This window comes from Myiozetetes cayanensis, unplaced genomic scaffold (genome assembly GCF_022539395.1).
Source record: "Myiozetetes cayanensis isolate MyiCay16 unplaced genomic scaffold, myiCay2020 scf2-11, whole genome shotgun sequence".
NCBI classification, from domain to species: domain Eukaryota; kingdom Metazoa; phylum Chordata; class Aves; order Passeriformes; family Tyrannidae; genus Myiozetetes; species Myiozetetes cayanensis.
Genome location: NW_026087411.1, coordinates 38383005 through 38403073, shown reverse-complemented (window position 1 = coordinate 38403073; position 20069 = coordinate 38383005). Strand labels below are relative to the sequence as shown.

General features: G+C 34.8%; 1 protein-coding gene across 6 annotated transcripts in view; it reads left to right on the top strand.

The window, feature by feature from the left end:
• The window catches only part of RYR2 (ryanodine receptor 2), a 401127-nt gene that overhangs the window by 229924 nt on the left and 151134 nt on the right, over window positions 1-20069 (top strand). For all 6 annotated transcript variants that reach the window (XM_050316682.1, XM_050316684.1, XM_050316681.1 and 3 more), the window contains 5 exons: window positions 1502-1718; window positions 1947-2051; window positions 5415-5518; window positions 9958-10041; window positions 14667-14826. In XM_050316682.1, the coding sequence (XP_050172639.1) occupies window positions 1502-1718; window positions 1947-2051; window positions 5415-5518; window positions 9958-10041; window positions 14667-14826 (670 nt within the window). The remainder of the gene's footprint in view (window positions 1-1501; window positions 1719-1946; window positions 2052-5414; window positions 5519-9957; window positions 10042-14666; window positions 14827-20069) is intronic.

Sequence of the window (20069 nt, the reverse complement as noted above, 5' to 3'; positions counted from 1 at the left end):
CTTAGAAAACAGCTTCTGAATAGTTTCTTTGCTGACTGCATTGCTACACATTCACTCCAGGACAGCATCTTTTATCAGCCTTTGATACTAAAAATATATTTTTCCTAACTTACTTCTTATGAGGTAGTAACTACTAAAGAGGCGCTATCTGCACTTACCTTAAGAAATACTAGTCATACACTTCCTTTTCAGCAGGGTGAGTTAATATGAATTCAGTCAATATGTACAGGTTACCTATAAAATTTCAAATCACACTTGAGGTGCCAGGCTTCTGCTTCCATGTATTGAACAGTTTGAGACTATGATATTAAGATTATGTGGTGTTCCAGCGAGGGGGACCAACTTCAGCAGGACTGGCAAAGGTAAAGGCTGAAAGCTGATTTCAGTTGGAGGCAGAACAATGCTCTGTGAGGGTTCATTCAAAGAAGCTAAGAGCTCAGAGCTAAGAGCTCATACCTCAGAAGCGAAGAGCTATGACACAGTGGGCACAACGCACCTCTTGTTCCAGATGGAAAATACACTTTAGACTTTGCCTTGGATACTACAGGAGATAGAATGTGGTGAAAATATAGGTGTGCGTGCTGCAAATTGCAAAGCTATAAATCTGCATGCTTTATTTCTGTCATGAGAGAAGTATTTGACAGTATTATTTGTGTGCTGCATACAGTTTTTGAGTGTGTTTTGGTATAGCATTAACAAAATTCTGGTAAGATAGTAAACAGAAAAGAAGCAAAATTATTCTGTGTTAAAACTAGTTTTTTGGGCGGATTTTTTGTTCCTTCTAGATGGCAGTGTTCTAGGATGATTTTTCAGTATTACATCATTGTTATGTCATTTTGGTATTATGTCATTGCTGCACCATTATTACCTCATTGATGGAATTTTTCAGTAACAAAAGGCCATGAAAAATTCACTATTTTGCATTGAATAAAAGAATGCTTTCCCCTGGCTTTCTATGAATATGACAAATATTTTAGGGAAGGTAATACTGGAGTTTTTTTATTGTATCCTAAGGATTTAGGGTTTTGTGAGAGAAAAATAAGAACAATGGGGTTTTTAGACTCATTTCTCAAATGAGAGAAAATAGAGAGTTTTTAATGGAGAGAGTTCATGGGTGCTTTATTGATTACTCTGGGTTATAATCCCTGCCTTTTCAGACTCAAAAGGCTACTGCTTACCTCATAGGTGTGCTAGGTAAACCAAGTGTTCTCTCTCTCTCAGTGACTTCTTCTGGTCTCGTGATATAGAATACTTTTATGGAAGTACAATTAACTAGAAGGAGCAGTTGTTCACTTTCCCTGTGTTTTTATGACCTCCTGCATCATAAGCAACAGCACCAGTCAGAGAAAGTGAAACTGTAAATAATGCAAAGAAGCTGCAACACTGTTTTTTCTTTTTTTTTTTTTTTTTAAATGGCATTTAATACTTGTTAGGCTTTCAAACTGATTAGACTTGACACCAGTGGTTTCTTGGTAATCTAAAGTAACTCTGATGTTTACAGGGTGCGTTTCTTGCTTGGAGGTCGCCATGGAGAGTTCAAGTTCCTTCCTCCACCTGGATATGCCCCTTGCTTTGAAGCTGTCCTGCCGAAAGAGAAGCTGAAAGTGGAGCATAGCCGAGAGTACAAACAAGATCGTAGCTATACAAGAGACCTGCTGGGTCCCACTGTCTCTCTGTCACAAGCAGCTTTCACTCCAGTTCCTGTAGATACTAGCCAGGTGTGGAAACTGAAAGATTTCATTTTCATTTTTAAACAAACATGTTATAGGACTATATTACTTCACATTTGATTGAATTTGCAGCTTGTCCCAAATTTGTTTTTTTAGTGGTATTTGTTGAGAGAACTGGTTTGTACAAAGTTTGTTTGTACAAAGTTTGTTCTAAAAGTTTGGGTGGTATGTCAAGCGACTTATTTGTCATAGCCTCTTTCTCTCTTCTCTCTTTAGATTGTTTTGCCTCCTCACCTGGAAAGGATTAGAGAAAAATTAGCAGAGAACATTCATGAACTTTGGGTTATGAATAAGATTGAACTTGGCTGGCAGTATGGACCAGTATGTACCTTCTAAATTCATTTTCTGTTAATCGCGTAGTGTTATTAAGCATGCAAGTTTCAATGTGCTAATGGGACTGCATTTTTTAATTGTCCTCCCAAAATCTGTAAAATTTAGATACCTTCACACCAGGAACAGGTGGAAACCAACAATGCTTATGTGTTTTTGAACCAGAATTTTGGTACTAAAGCTGTTTGGTGCTGCAATTTTTAGCCAGTCTGTCAGCACAGAAAGCACATGATGGGTTTTTCACCACCTATTTGTTCTTGCAGCAAGAATTCAGTTGCCTAATGGGATAAGCCAGTGAAAGCAGTTATTCTTGATTCACATGTGCTGACTGACATAGCTCTTTTGGAAGTGCTAAATTTATTTTTCATGAAAAATAAGTATTACCTATAGGAAATTTCATTAAATCTGCTTTTCACATGCCTCCTCTCCACTTTTTCAGTCTCATGTCTGTATTAGGTGCTCCAAATAACTATTATCTCTTTTCTACTTTTCATGGAGTATGAAAAGAAAAATTCTTTTTGAAGTTAATAATTAAAAAAGTATACACGCTTGTTATTTGGATCCCAAATGCTGGTGTTTAAGAAGAAATTGCTGTGAAGGGTATATAGAAACACATATCAGGTGCTAGATAAAAGTGTAAAACCATATATGTAATCCATTTTTGCTACAAAAAAGCTTTTGGTCTTCAGAGGAGCTCAGGTTACAGATTTAAAGTAACTGGGCATAGTTATTATATTCGGTGTAGCAAATAAAATATTTGAGTAACAGATAATTTCTCTAGATTTTGTTATTTTTGTTGATTTCCCCAACAAATAAAACACAAACCCCCAGTTAAATTAGCCTGTCAAAACATTTTAATTGTTGTGTAATCATACCAGCTGTGAAGCAGTCTGCAGAAATTCTTAATGTACCATTACTTACCAGTGAGAATCTGATTATACAGTTCAAACTATTTAAACAATATGTAATATGCATCAAGTTAGGCAGCAATAAATTGAATTATATTTGAAATAAAAATAGTTGCTAAATCTTTTAGCTTTCTCTCCCTAGAGTTAGTGTTCTGTGATAGGATGTGCTCACTTTGGGAATGTGGTAAAGTGTATGCTGATCATCTGGAGATTGACTCCTCAATCATATTGGTTTCTCATAGATAATTTCATGTTTAAGCCACTGTTTTCAATTCTAGTTATCTGAATGGATGCACTGCAGTTACTGAGTATTGAGGGAAGGCATGGAACAGATATTAGCTGGTTTAGATGCACACGTGTCATCTAATCTTAATAAGATTTGGTCTTTTTAATTCAGAGCAAGATGCACTATATATAGTACCTAGTGATGTTTTTTCACTCAGTCAAAAAGTTTAAAGGCTGAAAGACAGAGAATCTGTAAATTTAAATGGCCCTCCATATTATTGAAAACATCTGCTTTAGATTTTAAATTTTATAGTTTACATTTTATATTCCCTCCTACATATATGTTTTATCAGATCTGTATGTAGTATCATCAAAGTGATACCTCATATTGCATAAGATATTACTGCTTCATTCTACTCATGTAACAAAGTAAAATAACAAGCTGATTTAGCAAAATTTAGGACTTTGTTAACTGGATTCATTGTAAGTCTGAATATGTGTGCTACCTGTTGAAATTATCAGATGCATCTGCATATCTTTATTTCTGTTAAACATCATTGTATGTTTAAAACCATTGAAAAAATTAAGAATTGATAGATGTGAAGTATTTACAAGGTGGTAGATTTTTATGTTGTGCTCAGAAAAAAACAAAAAAGTGATGGAAAGGCAACCTGCAAATTATGCTGACAATAATAGAATTATTATACATTGTTGCTTTAGAGCAAAAAGAGTGTCACGAGCGGAATAAATTAACTTTGGAATTCTGAGGAAGACACCTGCCGTCCAAGACTTAAATTGGCTGTACACAGCTCAGAGATGATACTCTATTTTTATTAATGCAGAGTACTGTAGATCTTAGAAAGAACTCTGGAAAATGAACGTTTTCAGTGTCCACTAAAAGATGTTTTTCATTTTAGCTTCTAATAATTTTGGTGAAGTAGCTTGACAGTTGAATTGCCTGTATTGTCTGCCCAAAGAACATTAATCCCATCAAATGAATATAAATATCCCCTAGAGTTTCTAAATATTTTTCAATTTAAGGTATAAACAAATGGCTGCTGTTCAATTTGAGAATTATTATGTGCTTAGATCAAGATGCAAAAAATAAGTTACTCAGAAATGTTATAGAGAAATGTGATTTTTTTTTCATGAGATTGAATAAACTATTGAGTAGTAGAGTTAAGATCAATTTGGAAAAAGTGTGACAATTAGGCTTCTACTTCAACTGTTAACATTCAGTTTTCCAGCAGAATTATCTGACTGATCAAAAGTCAATAATGCTATTTTTCAGTAACTTCCACTTTGCAGCTTTAAAGTTAATAAAATTGATGAGCTTATGGTCCATCAAACATAGACACAAAACTGTTATAATGTATGGTTTTAAAAGTTACATCAACTGAGTAAATGTTAATGCTTTCATTGGGATCCTTTAGCTAATATTTTCAAACTAATGTTTTTTTATCAAGCACCTGTAGATTTTGTTGACTGAATTCTAGCACAGGATGCTAAGTTGAGAGCAGCAGTGCTTAGTTATCCAGCCTCCTATGTTGCCTTTCCTGGTTACAGCCAGTATTAGACTAAAATTGTGTGGAAACAGTCAAAAATGTTTTTAATCAAATTTTTAAGTTTATAAAATTTAGGATTTTGTAAATTATAGTCTGTATAGCTCTGCTATCACTACAGTAAAAATGAATTCATGTTCCATTCATATGTGACTGCTAAACAGTCACATTCTGCTTCTATGATACTGGACATGACTTAGAAAGAAACATTTTCTGAATTAAGAGATAGGGAATATTTATCTTTTATATTGTTATTTTCATTGAGTAAAGATTTCAGTACTATTTGTATCAACATATTTATATAAACTGGACGTAAAATTTTTCAAGTATGAGGCTGAAGATGAGATGTTATTTTATGACTGTATGTTAAAGCATGGATTGCACTGTTCTTGAACTTTGCATATTTGCTGTGAACATCCATATAACAATATGTACAAATTGGCACTTATTTGAGATCTGCAAATCTGAAGTTTATTTGCAAATGCAAATTTTGCCTTGCTTGAACAGAATGATCATACCCTCAGAATACAGAATACTTTCTGTTTTGAAGTGTTCAGTTTGATTAATTCTGACAGGATCAGCTTAAGTACTTTATGGATTGGACTTTTTAAAAATTTCTTCAAGACAAATTAATCTTATTACTTTACTGTTTTTTTCAGATTAGAGATGACAACAAAAGACAACACCCATGCCTAGTGGAGTTCTCAAAATTGCCTGAGCAGGAAAGAAATTATAACTTGCAAATGTCACTTGAAACACTGAAGTAAGTTGCTAAAATTTTTGAAGTTTATAGTTTGAGTTTTCTAAGAAGATGCAGTTTCCAGAATTATAATTTGACACGTAATTAAAATTTGACATGTAGTTGAGTATGGACGACAAGAGCATGGATCCATCACGACAATCAATGTGATTAAGCAATGAATCATTTATTAAGGCACACAGCACATATTTTATACACTTTTTGTACCCTCGTGGGTGCAGGATTAAAATCTGGGGATTGGATAGCTCAGTCTGTCCACGAGTCCGTGTCTCATGTTCATTGGACAAGATGCAGGTTCGATGTTTTTGCACCTGGATACCAGCTCCCACCGTAAGTTCTCACAACATGGAATAGTTGTTGATTGTAAACTAATTCTATTCTCATGGGAAACCTGTTCAGGTTAACTGTAAACTAATTCCTTCTCATGGGAAGTTAGCCCAAGTTTACAATTGCCAACTGTAAACCAAGTGTTCTTCCCATGGGAAGCCTGAGGCTTCTCTCACAGCTGGTAATATGGGTTGTTCACCAGGCCTCCATTTTCCTGCAAATACTCCACAGTTGAGGGCAATAGTATGAAAATGAGGGAGTGAGATGCATTAATGAATAATGTATTTGGCATTGAAAATGGCTTTGATAGTCTTTTTACTATCTATGGAATTTTAGAATTATTGTGGTAATGCTGATTATGAAATGGCAGAAACTCAGGCAGTTTTCATGTAGCTTTGAGGAAAGAAACAAAACCAAACTTTGAAAAAAATCTGCTTCTTATTTGGTTTAATTCAGTTTAGTTTAATTTCTTTGAATTTTCTTTATTGATAAAACACACTTTGACACTCAATAGATATTTTTTGGATTTGACTAATGACGAACTTTTCTTCAGGAGCCTTCGCTGATATTTCTGTGTCATCTGTGCATACTGCCACAGAACAGACAGTAGTAGGCATTCCCTCCTTTTGTGGATGAGCAGTTAGATGTATGAATGTCTTGGAAACTGTCCAGTTGGAATGCTACAAAATTTCAGTGAGATGTTAAAGGGTTTGCTTAAGTAATCTAGTTAGCTGTCTCACAAAGATACAATTTGTCACCTCAGCTTTGTCAATGAAGCAGGTGCCAGTTCTTACTTTGCTGTGAATACATTGAAAAATCTGTAAGTGTTAAGTAATTTCTTCCATATGTCAGCATTACATGTAGCCAACCTGTTAAAATATTTCTCAAACTGATAAATTCTCTATGGTGTATGTGGTTCTCAAGTCACTCATATTTGAAATTATTCTTTTCTTTTCTTGCTAAAATGTAGTTGTTTTTTTCCTGATCATAGAGTTTACAAAGGATGAGTGTCTGCAGGTGATATTAATTTTCTGTGGATATTTGTCCTATATTATTATTTACCATATAAACTGATGGTACAATAAAGTGTTTACAGTCATAATATAAGGACTTTATGTCATAGTAAAAAACTAGGTAGAACACACCTCCTACACTTGCAGATTTCTTCTCAGGTCAGCTTGTCTGCACTATTTACTGATCTACCATTACCCCCGTAAATAAATTACTTGGTGAAAAACATATTTATGACACTAAGTGTTAAACAGTTTCTGAAGGGATATTTTGACATTGTTTAGAAATAAAGCATTTATAGATAAATTGAACTGGAAGCAAGAAAATAACTTTATATTTGTCTTCAACTAGATATTAGAATTTCAAGGAATGTTTTTGAAACTCCTGTCAGCACAGCAATGTGCTAAGAATTCAGAATACCTTCTTCCTTTCTGTTTTATGAAACTACAAAAGATAATGTCATTAACTTTCCCTACAGTTGGATCTTTTCCTAGAATAATCTATGTAATATGACTTGGGCATCAGAAAAGTCCTGCTCTCATAATTAAATGCACACTTCTAATGTTTCACTAAGTATTAAACAAATTTTATGAGTCCTTACATGATTACTGATTCAGGACCCAGGACTTTCTAATCTGACCTAGTTAAAAAAAATAAATCATAATAAACTATGGATTACTTTTATTTTAGTAATTTTATCACTTACTCTAGAAAGAGCCTTTTCATTAAATGGAATATTTAAATATTAAATGTTACAAAATATAAAACATTCAGTTTTTCTATGGCTTTCAGAATTTGTATACTTATTGAACTCAGTCTTCATTACATTCTTGTATTAGTCCTTGTTTTGTGAAATATGCACTTCTAATTTTGTGATATCATGTTATATTTATCACATAGACATCTGTTGTTCCGTGACTAGAATAGGAGTTTTTGCCCAGATTATTTCTGCAAGTTTGGAAAGGTGGAAAAATTAGTGCACTAATCAGTACTAGGTGATCTAAACTGCGATATCTTGAATTGTAAGCTGCCTTGGCTGTTTTGTTACTGGATGCTTCTAGTCTGCTAGCTGTCAATCTCAATGAATGCAAAAAGGGGAAGAGGGAAAGAAAATGTTCTTTTAAAACTCCCCTAGTAATCTTCTTTACAATTTGCATTAAAGCTGCCTACTGCTTATTTAAAATAGTTGCAAGACATAAAGAATTACTCTGTCTGTAATTGTGTTTTCTTTGTTGGTTTGTTGCCAGCTTTGCTGCCAGCTTTACTAGATGAGAGAGTCAGAAACCAAGGAAGTTCTGAGTCGTATTACCTGATACAACAGTTCTTTTCAATATATTTGGATCTGTGTTTATTTTTTAATATGATGGAATACTTTTATGAACTATAAAAATGATACACTTTAGAAAATGTCAAGATTCAGGAAAGAGTTGCCTCTGAAAATGTCACAGGATTTAAAATATGCTTGCTCACACTGTTTCTGCACATTCTTCTATATATTTTGTAGTTTGGTCTTGTACCTTTTTTTGGTTTTATGGCTTATTATTTTGTGACTGACTTTCCATTTCTATCTGTTTACTCAGTTTTGTGGGAAAATTGCATGTATCAGTGTGATAATGAGAGCAACATTCAGACACTTTTAGTTTTCTCGTTTGGGTTTGAAGTGCTTTAGTGGTCTTTCAGGATCTGTCAGTATGGTATGTCCTTTTATCCTCCTGTGGCACTCTGATATGCATTTGTTTTGTTTGGGTAGAGATAATGTAGTGTCCAAATTCCTGGCTTACATTACAAGAAAATTAGGGTTACCAGAGGTTAGCTCCTCTATACTGCATTCCACTATTAGATATGTTTCTCTTATTTATGCTGGTGATAACTGCATACAAATCATATACTATTTATACCAGCTGAAATTTAGCTGCAGTGAGTGTTCTTAGCAGATGGTGTGTTTTGCCGGAGGTAACCACTGCATATTGGTTTCCTCATTTCTGATTTTACTGTCTAATTTTAAATCAGGTTCACAATTCATGACAGTAGGATTTGCTTCATGGAGCTAACACTAAAAATATGCTGTAAGAATATCCTTGAAACACGCCATTCATCTGCCAAGAGAAATAATGTTAGAGTGGTATTTATGCTCTTTTTTTCTCCAATCACTTCAAGAGCAGTAAATATTGTTAAAGTAAAACTACAAAATACTGTTTTAGGTAGTGATGAGAACAAATACAAACCTGGTTTCCCACCTTTCTTCCACTTTGAGGAAATTGGAAATGAAGTCCAAGGTGTTTAAATTTGTGATTTCTTCTGTGTAATCAGTTTCCATCAAAGATAGGATTGTCACCTTCAGATTTTGAGAAAATTCTCATCTGACTCAAAAGTGGTCCCTGACTTTTGTCTAGGATTTCTTTTCATTTCAATGTCAATATTTTAGTAACACAGCTAGCTAAAGAAACTAAGACTTTATAACCCAGTATTGAATATAATGCAGGATCAAATAAATGATGATACACAAATCAAATTCTGGAGACAAATGAGACTTAAGATTTATACTGCTGGGGAGAGTGCCTGTAAGGAAAGGAAGAAGTCTGAAATAATCAGAAACCCAATTAATACTGTCAATCCTATTCAAAAGTTATGTAGAGAGTGTTGATTTTCTGAAATGACCTCTCTTGGTAAAGAAGACACATTCTAAGAATAACAAATGACATTTTCTACCTTTTCTCTTTTCATCAGCTGTAATGTAAATAGCATAACATAAAAAGATTTGGATATGAAGTGGTATGAATGAGTATGTAAGCAGTATGAATAAGTATGTAAAGCAGAGATAGTATTTCAAGGACAGGGAATATTTGAGTTGATGCCTCATATAGACAAAATAGACAGTTCCATTTTAAAGTAGCCTACTCATATTTTTATTAAAAATTTTTAGGACCATCTTGTGGTGTTTAATTAACACTATCAGAAAGCTTATTACATATACAAATCTTTCCATATTGTACTGTGGTAATTTCCATTAGTCTCCTATGTCGTACAGTGCCATTTATATTCACAGCAGAAACTCTAAATGTATAAACATTGGCACTAATTTTTCTCTGACTTTTGTGTCCCAGAACCCTGCTGGCATTAGGCTGCCATGTTGGAATTGCTGATGAACATGCTGAAGAAAAAGTGAAAAAAATGAAACTTCCAAAGAAGTAAGTTGAAATTCAAATGAATATTTTTGTTAGGCAGTGTGAGTTAAGTGAACGCAATTTTAACAATTTGATATTTATATTGCTGGTTTTATCTTGGGCATACATTTATGTGTATGAATTTTCAGAAATTTTCTCACACCATCATTCACAGCTTTTCTTTTAGATGTTTGTGACCTGATGTGTAGACAAATTTTAGGTTTTTTGTGATTCATTTAAATGTCTGACATTCATTGTTACATATTTATTTTGTATATGGAGTGTAACTCAGAGACTTTATAAAGAGTTTTTACAGCAAATTTGTCAATATATTCAACTGTGCTGCAAACATTTCAAAGTAACCCTTTTGAAAGTCCTTGAATAGCCAAAACCTGAAGTGAAGTCATACAACTGCCTGACTTTTTTTCCCAAGCAATCAACTGGTAACAGCATTGGTAGAACTGGGCTCAGGCTGGTATATGGTATAGAGGTCTCCACTACCACAGATCTGAAAGCAGCTCTCATGGCTCAGCCAAGGTGCCCTGGCCTCTTTCTTAACACCAGTGCAACACCCCCTACTCCTCCCTACCCCCTTCTTCCCGGTTGGGAATGAAGAATTTGGGAACTTGAACACAGTTGAAATAATGGAACTGTACTCCTATTTGCATAAGACAGCTCTGCCATCCAACATACACTTGAGCCCATGGTATAAAATTACCCTAATATGTAAAAAAACCAAAAAGGTGAAGGTTGCAGTTTTACTTGGAGAGAACTTCCATATGTTCTGTTATTCCTGAATTTAAATTAATGATTTGGTTTCCTTTGTTCTGACTAAGAGCAATGGTAAGTTCTAGTTGCTAAGTTCCTGCCACCAGTAGCAACTCGTAGATCTTTGCAGGGACATGCTCTGTGCAGAAATAGCTGTTCCTCTGCTATTCTGTACCTCCATTATTCACAGTAGCCCTTCACTGACCCATACCTGTGTCCCTAAGGCCAGTGTAGTAATCTCCAGTTCCTGTTTAACTAAAGCCTGCTTTTCTTCTTCCTTTCATGAGCTAAAAGCACATTCCCCATTCTGGCAAGGTTCCTGCAGGCTTCTGGGTAATAATTCACTACAGTGTAGCTGTAAGAACCTGGACCCTCTAGTCTATGATATATACCACACTGCATGGATTTACATACTGTTGATATCACAGTTTCAGAATCCCTGGTGTGGTTGCTTCACCTGAATGAATGAGAGTAAAGCAAGGTATTTATTTAAATTTCCCCAAACTGTTCTTCAGTTTTGGTATCCTAAGGTAACTGCATATCCCTCAAAGAAGAATGAGATGTCTAGGGCCTTCTGTATTTTTGTTCTGAATTTACTGGACAGAAATGTATATACATTTGCAAAATTGTTCAAATGAATTAGATTTCCTGCTTTTGAAAATCTGCAGCTAAATCTCAAGTCTGAAGAAATTTGGCTTCCTAATTTAAGAAGGCTGATAATGCTGAGTCGTTTTAATGCCATTAACAGTCATAACTTTAGAGACCTGAGATCCTACCATAGATACTGTCAGAATTTTGATAACTCACACATAATAGATAGGAAAAAAATGAGCAAAAAGGAAATAAAACCATTGTGTCTACATCTTTGAAAGCATCAGATGAAAAGCAAAAATGGATGAGCAAAAATAGAGCAAAGTTACACTTGTGCAGCTGAATCAACTGTAAGGCTGGATCACATTTTTTACATGATATAGTCCTAAAGAGAAGAAGGGTTGCTGGTTTATGGTTAGACTAGACTTAACAAAAGAAGATTAAAGGAGGGTTGTGCATAAAGCTAAATTTCTGATGGGAGAAGAAATGTCACTTCCTGTGTTTGCTAGTTATTTCTGTTTATTAGATAATACATATATACTATCCCAACATTTTTTATTTTCTCATGATAATTTAATAAATTCTTATATCTTCTTGTTACAAAACTTTACTGTGAAAAAGCAACAAACATCACTTGGATGAATCAAACTCATCTGCTTTATATCCTAAAAGATTTTTCAACCTTACTTTGTGTGTTCTTGTTTGTCTTCTTAATCCTTTGCTGCTTTTTTTCTTTTCTGACATTCAATTGTAACAATGAACTTATAAAATGTTAAGAATAAGTTTATATTTATGTCCGGCAGAATTTTGGCATCACAGGCAGACTGGTTACAAGTTGGAGAAAAATCACATTTTTAACTGACAGTTGTGCCAGAAATTTTCCTTTCCTGATACAGCATTACTCAGTTTTGGACCATTTTGAACAGCTGGTGTACTGAAAACACAACTTTTGCCAGTGGAAATTTTTTTCTATTAAGGAATGTTTACTGGGTGTAACTTTACTTCAGGTTTTGAACAAAACATTTAGTAAACTTTTATTTTAAAATACTTCCCTGAAATATTTCAAGTCTTTGTTTTAATAAATTCTAAATATTTAGTATTTCTATGGGTAAAAAAAAAAAGTCTAAATGAAATGGGAAAAGAAAAATGAATTGTCAGAATGAAAAGAAAGAAGAGGTTCATTTTTTTTTTTTTGTTATGTTTAATTTTCTCTTGTAAAACCATTCACGCAGACTGCTGAAAATCTTTAATGGACATAATAGAGTATAGACTAAGATCCTTTGAAAACATACCTATTGCAACTTTGATCCTTACCCTTTGACAACCCCTAGTTCCTTGACGCTGTTCCTATATCGGAATAGCTGTGGCTGTCACAGCTTTTAAACACACAACGTAACACTTGTGCAGGGCAGTGTGACAGGATGACTCATTATTTTCATTACTCTCTGGTTTTACTCCTATCACTGAAGCAACTTCACAGCTACCTGAGGAGAGGTAACCGTGAGGACAGATAGCTGGAGTGTGGCAGACAGCCCCACAATTGCTAACTCCTTGCTTAATTCTGGAATAGAAACCTGCAGATTAGTAGCTGTGTAAATGATTTACCTTGAATTGATGTTCTTGATTGGATTGATGTTCTTGAATATTATTTTCAAACTTAAATGTTTGCTTTTTAATGGAGTGATTTTGAAGGAAAGTCCAACCTTATATTCATAGATGATAACCCCCCTTAAATACCTGGTTATTTTTAAATTATTGTTTTCAACAAATAATTTGTTTCAATGGGTTTTAAAATTGTTGTCACAGAAGAGAATTAATTAAAATTTGAAAAGGATTTGAATATTTTAGAATATAAATGGGGATAAATACTGTTTCTGGATTTCTCTCTGTCAGTACAAATAAAGAAAATGACAAAATGGTTTAGAAAATAGACAATTATTTAAACTTGACATTCTTTAAACACCCAGGGTGTATAATTTCAGTGGAAGAATGTTGTTTGCACAGGCCTGTTTTGTTGTGACTGAAATAGTGCTTTGTTTGTCAGTATGCTTAAGAAGAAATAGAATCATAGAATCATTTCGGTTGGAAAATACTTTTAAGATCCTCAAGACCACACTCAAAAGATATTCAGGGCACATCCACCAGCTCCAACCTGGCTACTTCTGGGACTACAGAAGTCTCAGCTCTGGCACCTGGGAAAGCTTCCTCGGTCTCCTGTTGCCCCTGACCTTTCTGTCTGCAGGCTGTTTTTAACACCTTTTTTTCTCACTCCTGTCTTCCAATGCAGCATTTTGCCTTCTCCTTAAAACTTTTTCCCAGAGGCAGCACCAGTATGGCTGAGGGACTCAGGCCAGTGGTGTGTCCTGTTTTGGGCCAGCTGGAACCAGGGGCAGCCCTGGCCTCTCCTCACAGAGGCTGCCCTGTTGCCTCCCCCCATCAGTGCCCCGGCACAAGTGTTACCCTACACAGCCCTTGTCTGTCTTCCCCAAACACTTTTCTTTTCCTGCTCCTCCTCTTCCCCTGTATGTTCCTTCATCAGCTGAGCTAAGGGAGGTCAGGTCCACCATGGTGGTGCCACATAGTGTCGTAGGATTTTGTTGTAAATTTAATAAATTCTGTTGTGCTGCATCTGTCACCATATGCTTTATGACCTTTATTGAAGAAGATTTGGTCATAAGTTATGTAGATTTCTGTAACTAATTGGATGAGAACAAGTTCATAAAAGTAGCATCCCTAGGAGTGCTAAAACAAATGAGAAATTGCCTTTCTTTAGGTCATATTCTAAACATGTACTCTTATGGTTTGAATGATAGTTAAGGTATGAAGTACTATAAAGACAAACTTTTATTAGGTGGACTTTGTAAGTGATCTTGAATAAGCCATTTGATCTATCTTTCACATTCCTATGTGTAAAAGAAGAATATATTTTCTTGCTTCAGTAGGAATTAGATAAAATTCAGTAAGTATTGTGAACTGCTCAGAGGTAGCAACAGTAGTGTTGATATGAGCATTTGATAAGGAACATCTTAATCTACTACTTTGAATATGTGGAAGTACTAAAACACTTTAAAAACATCTTTAGTTCAGACCATTTTGGGTAACTTTCATTATCGGTTACTTCATCCTATCAAGATGCATGTCAGTGCATTATTATTCTTTATGTTCAAAGGTGTATATCATGTTTATGTAGATATGTTGTATAGATGTTACCGATGTTATATTTATTTCCTTTGTAGTTTCTATTTTTTTCTTACTGAAAAGTAACTGCAGGTTCTGTTCTTTTTCAACAGCTATCAGTTGTTAAGTGGATATAAACCAGCACCGATGGATTTGAGTTTTATCAAACTGACCCCCTCTCAAGAAGCTATGGTGGATAAACTAGCAGAGAATGCTCACAATGTGTGGGCAAGGGACCGTATAAGGCAAGGGTGGACATATGGTATCCAGCAGGTAAGTACTAACTTCAGACACTTGAAAAAGCACTTATCTTTTGAGATATTTCACAGTAAAATGGAAATAATGGGGATAAACAATCAGGAAGAAACAGCTAATGAATGTTTGTCAGTCAAAGAAAACACAAGTATGTACTTAAATACTGCTAATCTTCTAGCAGTATGAGACTTTAAAAGCAGTATTAAAAAACCTTGGTGGTATGTTCTTGTATGCTATCTAGATCTCAGAGTGAGAAAATTGCATGCAGGAAGCTAATGTGCTCTAGTGTATTAGGAAATGTAAACATTGACTTTCACTAGGGGAGTCATCTAAAGGTTTGCAGTCCTTGGAATTGAATAATTTTGTTTATCCAGGAAAATCAGAATGTAAACTTCTAGTAATCACTTTGCTAATATGTTGTACTTCTGGCAGAGTCTGTGTTTAACTGAGAATAATTAAGTCAGTCTCCAAGTTTCAGTCCTACTTTAGTTGTTTTGTTTCAGTGGAATATTACGTGGTGAGTATCACAATGTGTTACAAGGGAGGGGAATAAGAATGAAGCATGGATGGATTGTTAAAAGTAAAACTCAGGTTCTTTGGTTTCTTAAAAAAACCCAAAAAAGTCAATTTGGTATACAAGGAGCCTAATTTAGTATTTTTCAAGACAGATACTACATCAGTTTTCCCTTAAGAGTCTTATTTTCTATTGTTTTTGTGACTGTGAGTTTTATATGCAGAAGTGTTTCTTCTCTTCCATTAATAAATGTGTGGTAGCATATCACAGTGAAATTTTAAGCAAATTCGTGACTTGGGAAAAAAAAGAGTTGTCATGGTTTTGCACTGAAAACCTTTTGCACCTTTTCTGTCTACAAACAGTGGTTTTGTTTTTGGCAAAAATTTGAGTTATACATTTCAGCACCATGCATGTCAAATTTTATTTTTCCACAGGACCAAAACTAATTCTATTTGCAAAACTTTTGTATAAAAAAAAAAAATTAATCTGGTTTTATGGACACTTACTTTCACTTCACCGTGTACTGACAAAGTACATTTATTTGACAAAAAATTTGCTACTTATATGCATTTGAATATCATCCTTTATAGCATCTTACTGTAAAGCTGTCATTGTGTTGCTTTATAAACTATTTAGGAAATCTATGTTCTGTGGATCTAGGCAGACAGTGAGCCAATTCTTGTGTTTGGAGACTGAAATGTATGTAATAATCCCTGCTAGTTAAACACTGAAGATAAGTCAGTGTTGATGCAAACCTCTGCTTACCACAGGATTGTTTTCCTGTAATGCTGCATCTTTAAATTAGAGAAGGTGACCCTTTGAAGTGTTGTTAACATTTCTGATAGAATATGAATCATAAGTGTTGGAAGCGATGATTTTCTGTTGCCAGGTAGGGGGAGCAGATTAATTCATTTTGAATTCACTATTTCGATCCTGTGTTTATGGAGGCAGTGCACAATTCATTTCCAGAATGAAAAAACCATATGCCCAAAAGAAATATTTCTGATATATTGAAGAATACACTCAATAATTTACACCATGCCTCCCATATTTTTTAGTCTTCCAGAAGTCAATCATTTTCAATGCATGGCCTTGCCAATTGGTACATTTGAAAGGAATGAAAGTTAGGAAATAGTTACAGCTTTGATAGACACTTGACATAGCCCAAAATTAAATTAGATTTGCAACAGAATTTTTAGGTTAAGATGAAATTAAGAAGTTTCTGGAATAAAATGCATCTCTTAGCTAATTACATTTCTAACTAGCATTGGGAAAATTTATTCCTGTATGTAGTGAATAAAGTTTCTTGAGGACAATCTAACCTACCCTATGTATCTGCGTATCTTTGAAAAAAAAACCACGAATAATTTTGCCACGATTTATTGGAGTAAATTTGCAGCTTAATTACGTGTTTTCTGCATTAGCACGATATCAAGTAGCAAAGGCAGTTAAATAATGATGTCAAAGACTTTTCCGAGTTTTACTGGATTGGGAATGATAGGTAAAAAATGGAGTGAGAGTGAGTAGCAATGAAAAAGTTTTCCTTTACATCTACACAATACGTTTATTATACACTGTCTTTATATATGGTTTGGTGTGCCAGTTGATGTAGAAGGTCCTGCATTTGAAGAGGTGTGATGTGATAGTCATAAATCATTAGTTTTATTATGGTTCCCAAAGGCAGTGGAGTTACTCCAGACCACAAACTTGGTTTAAAAAAACACAACCCCCCGGCCCCCGCCCCACCAAGAAAAAAAAATTGATCAGACAAACCTAGTATGGGACATAACATAAAATTAAACACTTGAGCCTAATGTCAGAAGAACAATGAAGTCTGTCTTATGTTCTCAGCACTGTACCTGGGGAAAGAGACTAAACTTACTGTTGAATTTAAAATGTGGCCCTGTGAAGTGGCAGTTTTGAGGCTCACAGGAAAGGAAAAAGGAGGACTCTGTGATCTACTCACTGAACAACTCTCTGTATTTTATCTAGTGACTTAAAATACTGTCCTGAGGGGCAGCCTTGGAACTCTAGCCTTGCCTAGACTCTCTTCCTAATAAATAGCCTACTTGCTAGATGACAAATTTCAACATGAAAATTAAATCTGTACTCACTTACTACAATTTATAGTCTGGTTTGAGAAAACTCATGGAAAATAGAAGTATAGTTTCAAACCCCTTAGTCTTGTCGTTACTGAATGGTGCATTACCCATTTTTCTGGAGTTTTTTTAAAAATTGACCTTACATCCTCAAAAATATCTGACTGGACTAATAGGATTTAGGTATCTAAATCCATTTTGGTGGCCAAGGACAAGCTGTTTTGTAAAAGGATTATTGGAATGGTATTCCCTACTTAAGTTTTTGGAAATTTTTTAAGCAGTTGGTGTGAATCAAACCCTGATTTTAACTACCAGGTTGTGCTCTGAAAGAGCCTTAGACAAATGCTTCTGCTCTAAATCTTAATGGGTCTTAGGTATGTATGATAAATATTGTACTGTTCTTCCTTACAAAGACAGTTATGGGCATGCAGAGAAGAACCTGGAGTATTTAAAAGTAAAAAGCTTAAGCCCCTATGAAGCTGATCACGTTGGGAATTGGAAAGCCACTTAGTTGAAATTTTGCAGTATTGAGTGCTTATGCTTTAAACATCCCAAGTGGTTTTTTTGTGTCTGTTTCAGTCAAACTGACTGAAAACTTTTGTGTGCTGGGTGGGGAGCTGTAGTGGTGCAGTGAACAGTGTCATAGTTATGCTTTCAATAGAGTATAATTGTTAGAGATGAACAAGAGCTCAGAATAGCCATGGCCTTCAGGAAGACCTACAAGATCTACAGGGTACTTTGCTGCCTTTTTCTTGACAGACAAATTACAGTAGTCTCATGTATGATTATACAGGTAGATAATGGCCTGGAAAGCTTTGCCACCAATAATGTGTCCTGCAGAAGCTGCCATTCTTGGAGTGCAGATGTTGATTTCCTCTTAATGCTATAATTTTTCTCTTTTCAAATAATTATCTTTTCTTATTCTTCTGGAGAAAAGACAGATGTCTGAGTTCCAGGAGAGCTTACAATGTACAGATACCATTTATTAAAAATTTGTAAGAAGAGAACAGAATAGCGAGACTTCTTCTTTCTGGGTGCAGTGCAGAGATGGTTCACATTTAGCTGACATACATATCACATGACAGTCTGGTAGCTGTTGTCCCCACTGCTGTGTGCTTCTACTTGGCTCCAGTGGGTTTATTTCATGGGTTACATTTTTTTATCCCATCATATTACTGTGACATGTTACAGTACTGGAATAAAGTGACATGATGTTATGCTGTATAATACTATAACAGATCTTGCAGAGCTATGAAATAGTTTCCTAAGGGAAAGAAGCTTACAGATGTTTGAAAGTAGATGAACTAATCACTGGGAAATACGTTATGAACAGCAATCCTGCTGTGGCTGTAGGCTGAATTAGATAACCTAGTAGGTCTGTTCCGTATGAGTGCCTCATCATTTTGGAATTATATAAAATGAAAAAAATTAAAAGGATACTGTCAAGTAGTTCATGTATAAACCATTTCTTTCCTTTTAAAAGTATTGGAGAAAATATCTTCCTACTTTCAGATTTTTTTCTTCTTCTAAATCTGCCACTGCTTGTCAGGATCTTTTCTTAACAAGACGTAATAGTTGCTCATCATGCTTGACTATGCACAGTATTTTTGTTCTGCTGCTGCATAGCCAACCAACCAGCCAGGAGAGGGAGCACAAGTTAATAAATCCTATTTCCAGAACTGTCCTGACAACTGTGATGACAATGATCACTCACAAGTAAGTATTTTTTAGTAGTACAGACTTGTAGTAACTTATTGCTCCATTAAAGGAGCAAAAGGAACAAAACAGGTAGGAAAAATACTTATTCTGCTTAACGTATTAAATAGCAAGGGTAAGTGGAAAAACAGGCACAAAAGTGACAGTGTCCCTTTAAGGGTGAACATAATTACCTGCAAGTTAGTGGTCTTGGGACTGGGAAATGGTAGATGACCAAGGACACATACAGAAGCCAGATCTGGGCAAAGGAGCAATATAACCTTGGTGTAAGTGAATTAAAGTAATTGCATTTGCGCTATGAGAGAGCTTTTTGGTGGTTTTTGTTTTGTTTTGTTTTGTTTTAACATGCCATGGATTTTGACATTAAGTCCTGTCATGATTACCTGTGTATTTTGTTTGGTTACTTTAAAGGAATTTTTCTTAACAAGCTGATGGAAAAGTAGACATGGAAGTGTAAAAGGATGTATTTGTGACTAAATCTTCACAAATATTTTCCATCAAGTGTAATGGAAAATATTCAGAACTCATGTAAGTTTATCCATGAACTTACAGTATTTGTTGACATTCATAAAACTGTGGTGTTATATATACAGGAGAGTCCCAACTTCCATATAAATAAGGAAAAGACAGAAAGGGAGAGAAAAGAGTAAAGTTTAGAGGCCAGAAAGCAAATGAAAATAATTTCAAGTACATTACCTACACCCTCCATCTTCCTGAATACATGATTTCTAGGTCTCCACACTGATTGTGGGGATCATAGCTAAAGATTCTTTCAAATTTTGCTTATATGCATTGTCATGCATCCAGTCAAAAGTTATCTTGCTTTTTCTTCATGTTGCATTGTGTTGTGGCTGAAGCAGCTAACAATCAGAATCCCAATTTATATTGAGAAGAAAAGTATTAAAAATCTCACAACTTTAACAATTGTTTAT